Here is a 6383-nt window from a genome sequence, read left to right as displayed (position 1 = left end):
CTCTGTAGTTATATCCCTGGTATGATCACTTTTGTTAGTATGTGTTCCATTGGTATAAATAAATAAATGGCAAATTGTAAACAGTTAAATCCGTAAACAGTTAATTTAACTTCATGGTTGTGAATTAAATTGTGAAATAAACTACATTCAAGCACCCCAAATGTTGCAAAATCACCACTCAAAAGTAAAATCTTGCTAACAATCCAACCATTTTTTTTCATATCATGAGCTGCATAAACGTTATACAATCATGCTCTTTAAGTAGTAATTTTAAGATGCAGCATTACAAAATATAATCTAACAACAAAAGTGCAACTAAACTAAATTAAGTCCCAAAAAATAAATGGAACAGAAACGGGCATTTTTAATGGCAAATAGGAAATATACACCGGTTCTTCAGTTCCATGAGCTTTTATTTCTTCCTTTACGACAAAGAATCAACTATGTAGTATATGTCTTGATGCACAGCATTAGACTTTCTGTCCACAGGAGCAAAACTGCATTATTTTAGCCAACCACTTTTAACCTTAGTATCTAAGGATCACAGTAAACATGGTGCATATACTGTAAAGGCCTTAGTAGGTGATTATGTTTTTGTTTTTTGTTTTAGTTATAATATGTAATAGCAGTTTTCTCCATTGAAGCCATTACAGCCTTCACTGCAATGGCTTTCACTGCAGTGTTAAATAAATAAGACCTGAGTTAAACAAAAACTAAAAATGCTCCCTCTACATTTCAGATTATTAGAACACAAAATGTTAAGTAAGGCCTATGATTTCTTGTTGTGAACACATAACAAATTGAAATCAACCCACATATACATTAAAAAAATACAACATTCATAATGAGAGCACAAAAGTCAAAAAGAATTTTGCAAACAATTGTTAGCATGAAAAAAAGTGCTTGCTGCGATTGTACTGTATGTCCTTAGCACCATGTTGACGAGCTATCCAGTGGTCATGCCAAGATCCACTCAAACTAGAGTTTTACAGTTTTAATATTTGCTTAAAGTTATCGTATCCTAGTGAAGAGATTTAAAACTGATACGGACTCCTGAAACAAAAGATAAAGAAACTTGGTCAATTATTTTGCAGATATGAGGGGACATGTGATTACAGAATGCTGTTCCCAAAAAGTGCTTTCTCACCTTAGTTGATCTTGTTTTACTGAATACGTTCCAGAAGCGAAGAGTCTCATCTCCAGCTCCCGTTACAATCGCCTCACCATCCGGGGACATGGCCTAAATAGAAATAAATTATCACCAGCAAATATGACTAGCTTTTTCATTAACATGACCAATGGCAAGACCACAATCTTATCAGAGAGAAAACACACACACTGACCAGGTAGAGCACTCTGTAGGAGTGTCCTGTGAGTTTGGCAACCTGAGTGAGAGCTGGATATTTCCACACCAAGATCTGGTTCTGAGAGTAGCCATGAGTGCTCACCTGAAAAAACAGGCAATATTATAATCCAAGGAGGCTTTGTGTAACTCACTATTAATAAATGAATTATAGTTAGACACATATATGCTATTACTGCAAATAAACAAGACCATCGTGTTGTACTGGTCTCAACAATGCATATTTTACATGTGTGCGATAACTTCTGTTGTGATTTGGCTATATAAAATTCACTTGACTTGACAGAGGCAACACTTCTTCCAGTGAAAACAGGTACTTTTTTTAAAGTATCTCACAATAAAATATGGAAACAGCGTAAGTAATAAAGAGGTTTATTTAAAAAAAAAACTTTGAGTACACAGTACCCCATACATTCCTAATTTTAGGAAACACTGGCACAAGAGAGACCAACAATTGTCTTAAACATGGTTTATCGAAATGTATCACAATTTACATTCGTCATTGCGTTTCGGAGTATTTACCCCCTTGGACTTGTTTGCTTGTTAAATTGCAGTGTCAGTGGGCTCAGGAATAAGCAGTGTCAGTAATTAGGCTGATAAAAAGCTTGGACTACTGTCAAAGTGAGAAATCTCTGAAAACTGATACAAATGAAGTACAAGTGCCAACTTTTTACAGGCATTGTCTTGACGAATAAAAATAGGCCAGGTAGCACCTTATTCTCAATGCAAGTGTGACCTTCATGACAATTGTTTCTTTATAGAATAAAGTCAGCAAATCATTGTGCACAGTATGTATCTGGAGTCACTTACCAGTTCATTAGCATGTTTGGACCAGGCCAGGTTGCAGACCTGAGAGCCGGTGTCCATACACTGCAGCGGCTGTGAGGTCAGGGTGTTCCAAAATCGAATGCAGCGGTCGGCAGTGCCGCCCCCAGAGGCCAGCAGGCCGTGCTGGTGGGGGGACCAGGCAATGGCTTTCACTGCAGCCAAGTGATCCATATACGTTTGCACTGGGCTCAGCGAGGAGTGGTTCCAAACCAGCAGCTAAGATGACAAATAACAACCACATCAATGGACACAATGAGTAAATGCACAAAGATGAAGGCAAATTTAATAAAAATAACAACTGAACCTTGTTGTCGTTGCCACCAGAAGCGAGCAGCTGATGGTCAGTGCTCCACTTTAAGCCACACACTTCCTGTCTGTGTCCCTGCAGCCGTCTCTCTGACTGGAGTGGAGGGGTTCGCACATCTCTTTGGAGAATCAAACGATCACGGCTTCCCGAAGACAACTGGTCTGCATTCCATGCTAACGCTCCTGCAGACATAAATTTGAATTCATGCTGGGTCATACTCTCAAAATTTGACTAAAATGTCAGGACACAATTATCAAGAATGTCAAGCATTAATAAAGCTTTCTCGTTTTTTTTTACTTCAGTTTATTTGTGTTTATTGTGACTTCGGCATTCCGGTTAACATACTTTATAACCCATGTTCAGAGATTAAACACAGCAAAAATGTTCTCACCAACTCTAGCTGTGTGTCCTTCCAGGGCAAAGAGTTTCTTGCCAGCAGCAGCGTCCCAGATCTGAACATAGCCTTTGTGAGTCCCCACTGCCACCAGGTTACCCTAAAAACATGAAGATTCCTTTTATTCAGAAAAACTAACTGTACTAAAAGTTCACCTTGACAGTTTCCTGTAAGCATAAAGCTGTGTGTACTTACCCTTTCAGACCACCCAACTGACGTGACCGAGTCTCCCTCCACCGATAAATCACACAACCTTGTTACCTGAGGAAAGAACAATTCAACTAGTGATTCACTGTGGCTTAGCATAGTAATAAATGCTGCCAAGAAACACATATATATATATATTAAAATATACAGTACATACACAGCAAAAAACTCAAATTCATGTTTCAAAATCAGTTGTCTAATCACTCTACGGTACCTGGCTGGTACAGGCACTCCACAGGTAGACACAAGTACCCAGCCCGACACTGAGCACGTTGAGAGACGACCAGTCCACCAAGTTGAGGTAAAAGTCATCCTGCAGCTCTGGAGCATCCAGGACTTTAAAAGGGATCTTTGAGATCTTGCGAGTTGGCTTTCGTGGTGAACGCAGCAATTTTTGACTGCAACAAATGCCAAAATGTACTGTTTCTTTGTTTGCAGTGTGATCAACAATAACAGATCTAAAAACTAAATTAAAAAAATAGAGCTTCTACCTTTTGTTGCTGACAGGTGATAGAGAGTAGGGGGAGATGTTGGTGCCATCGTCTGGTGATGACCTCTTGATATTAAGTGAATACTGCAAAGAACACCCAAGCAGAAACCATCATATTCTCTACCAGCTTCAATTAAATAACATAAAACATTGAAGAAAAACTGTTCACTGACTGAATAGTGGTATTCTACTTTTTGGTATTGTTTTTAACCCCCACTCGAGAGCATATTGTACGTGCATCTTTTCCAACATTGTATGATCAATGTGCTATATAATTCAATACATAAGAAGTATGAGGTTAAATTTTCATACAGTGAAGAGACATCTCTTTTCTGGGGTTGATGGCTGTAAACGCCTGTCCTCCGTCTGAGGGTCCTGGATCTTTTCTATTCCTGCTCCCAGCAGCTCATTCTTCAGCAGAGCAGAGTAGGCCAGCCCGTCTGCTGCATGCATAAAAAATATAAAAATGATTATTAACAAAAGCACAAAATGACAATCCTGGGTGAACATAAGCAAGTAATATAATTCGCAAAATAGCATTTACATTTATTTACCTTTAATGTTATCAGAAGAGGCATCCTTTGTTTTTCTGTTCTGACTTGGTGACTTCTCATTTTCCTAAATATCACAAAGATATTGTCATTAATTTGTAATACAAACTTATCTCAGACAGAACATTCATACAGTTATCAACTTTATCCAAACCCACTGTAACCTTTAGACTTTTCTCTTGCAAAAGCACAGACACACTCCTCAACAAATGTACCCACAAACTGTTCATACATTGATCCTGTGAAAGTTGATACTCCAGTTTGCCCCCGCTCTGGTTGGAATGAATCTGTCTCCAAGCTTACTGGGGGAAGATAACGGGGAGCTGGTGGGTGTCCGACCGCACAGACTCTGTGTCAGTTTCTGTAAAACCAACAAATTATTAAAAAAAAGTGTATATGTTTATGAATTTATGGACATTTGGTCAATTTTCTGATCATTTCATTTATAATATAACTTGATAATACCACAAGTTCAGTGTTGTTTGCAAGTTCAGTGTTGCTGTGCAACATTTACAAGACTCACAACAGGGCTCAAGTTGTCATTTTGAGTGTTGATTTGGCGGAGGAGGCGATGTTCATATTCTGGATCCATCTTAACCTGAAACCCTGATCCCACAGCCACAGGCTGGGATGTTGGAGATCTGGCCAACACACAAAAACATGATTTCAACAGTTGAATTTAAATGCTATTTTTGTTTGTTTGTTTTGTTTTATTGCTTGTCTTCTGGAGGGCTTCTCATAATGCAAGGTTACACAGTTAGCCAAAAGGTTATGTAGCTAGTATCCTGAAAATACTGATTTAAACCTGTAAAACCAGAAAGTTAGCAAGGTTGGAATTATAATTCTGTCTTGCATGTTGTTGATAGAAAATTACAACCTTTTACACATCTCACAACACTTTTTAAAAGATATCCTGCTTTGTAAAATACCCGCAGATGATTCTTTTTGTATCAAATAAATAATCATAACAGGATGTCACTTATTTAACGTTAATCTTAAAACTCAGTTGATGCTTGATTTGGAGAAAGAACTAACTTCGTTAACGTTACGACACGACATTTCAACCAGTTCAAAGCAACCAATGACAATTTTTAGAGCCTTGTTCGTAGCTAAATGTCATTGAATATGCTTGTTCATGTTTGCACTGAAAATGTAAAGCTAGGTAACGTTAATAACTAGCGTTAGCTAATTTAGCTGGTTGCTAATCTAATTATATCTGCACAAGACAACATACATACAACAGCGAGCCAGTCCCTGAATATCAGCACACATACGCCAAACAGGAACAACAATTCACGGCGATATCAAATGGATATATGGGTTTAAAGATATTCACTCTCAGATGTGTAATGTATTTCAGTTGAGCTCAGGTGAAAATGACATTGCATTGTGGGAGTTTTGTCACCCCCGTGACGTATAACTTTCAAATCTAAACACGGAAATGCCACATTTGTAGTCAATAAATGACATGACTAGGTGTGTGTAAGGGCGCTTTCATATAGTTCGGTGGACTCGGTGCGATTCGGGGAGAAGTTGTAACATTGTTGCCTTTTTTTAATTTGGTTCGGTTTGCTTTTCACACTGCACGTTGTCATACGCACCAAGCAACACCACATTTATAACTTCTCGGGTTTCCTGGTTCTGTAGGCTATCTAATATTGTAAAAGAAGGCGAGCAGCTGACAGACAGCGATTGAAGGAGAGAGAGAGAGAGATGATGATGATGATGATGATGAGAACAAATAAAGACTGAAAAGTCTGAAAGTTATCATGCAAGGTTGAAATTGCAGGCTAGTAAATGCTCTGTTTTTGGTTCACTTCCTGTATTTGGGTCAGATCGCGTTCTCACGTGAAGTGAACCGAGCTCTAGTTCACTTGGAAGCGAACCGGGACCTCCGTTTTCAAGCGGACAAGAGTTCGTTTGTTTGATCTGCACCAGAGTTCGGATGAGCCTTCACACCAGCCCACACGAACTGGACTATCCGACCAAACGCTCCAGGGTTCGTTTTAAACTGACCTAAAACGAACTAACTACTATCAAGTATTTCACAACCGTAGGCTATATATCTTACTTTTCCATTCACAATATATGTCTATCAGTAAAAATCTTCAGATACATACACTACTGTGCAAAAGACTTAGGCAGGTGTGGAAAAAATGCTGTAAACTAAGAATGCTTTCAAAAATATAAATAATATTTTATATATATAATATTTTATATATTTAATATTATAATATAATATT

At 38.2% G+C, this 6383-nt stretch overlaps 1 protein-coding gene across 3 annotated transcripts; it reads right to left on the bottom strand.

Annotated features, from left to right (window-relative positions):
• Nucleotides 1-368: 368 nt before the first annotated feature.
• LOC144523429 (fizzy-related protein homolog) lies at nucleotides 369-5541 on the bottom strand. 3 transcript variants are annotated; one of them, XM_078258982.1, is made up of 14 exons: nucleotides 5477-5541; nucleotides 4664-4781; nucleotides 4373-4501; nucleotides 4144-4207; nucleotides 3902-4032; nucleotides 3591-3673; nucleotides 3314-3497; nucleotides 3088-3153; nucleotides 2890-2992; nucleotides 2496-2680; nucleotides 2174-2407; nucleotides 1344-1448; nucleotides 1148-1240; nucleotides 369-1053 (listed from the first exon to the last, which is right to left on the bottom strand). In XM_078258982.1, exons 2-14 carry the CDS (start codon nucleotides 4730-4732, stop codon nucleotides 1012-1014), a joined length of 1488 nt encoding a protein of 495 aa, XP_078115108.1. In that variant the 5' UTR covers nucleotides 4733-4781; nucleotides 5477-5541; the 3' UTR covers nucleotides 369-1011. The 3 variants fall into 3 exon arrangements, with proteins under 3 accessions (XP_078115108.1, XP_078115106.1, XP_078115107.1); XM_078258980.1 differs by having other exon boundaries at nucleotides 5375-5535; XM_078258981.1 differs by having other exon boundaries at nucleotides 5379-5520.
• Between the last annotated feature and the right edge of the window lie 842 nt (nucleotides 5542-6383).

The sequence above is a fragment of the Sander vitreus genome, chromosome 9, assembly GCF_031162955.1.
Source record: "Sander vitreus isolate 19-12246 chromosome 9, sanVit1, whole genome shotgun sequence".
NCBI classification, from domain to species: Eukaryota; Metazoa; Chordata; class Actinopteri; order Perciformes; family Percidae; genus Sander; species Sander vitreus.
Note: the sequence above shows the minus strand (reverse complement) of the source record. Positions and strands in the feature narration are given on the sequence as shown.

Coding starts and splice junctions, on each gene's coding strand:
- LOC144523429 (XM_078258980.1), bottom strand. CDS start 5,412: ATGTGTGCTGATATTCAGGGACTGGCTCGCTGTTGTAT. Junction 4,782..5,374: donor GGACTGGCTCGCTGTTGTAT/GTATGTTGTCTT, acceptor TGTGTTGGCCAG/ATCTCCAACATCCCAGCCTG. Junction 3,498..3,590: donor TCACCTGTCAGCAACAAAAG/GTAGAAGCTCTA, acceptor CATTTGTTGCAG/TCAAAAATTGCTGCGTTCAC.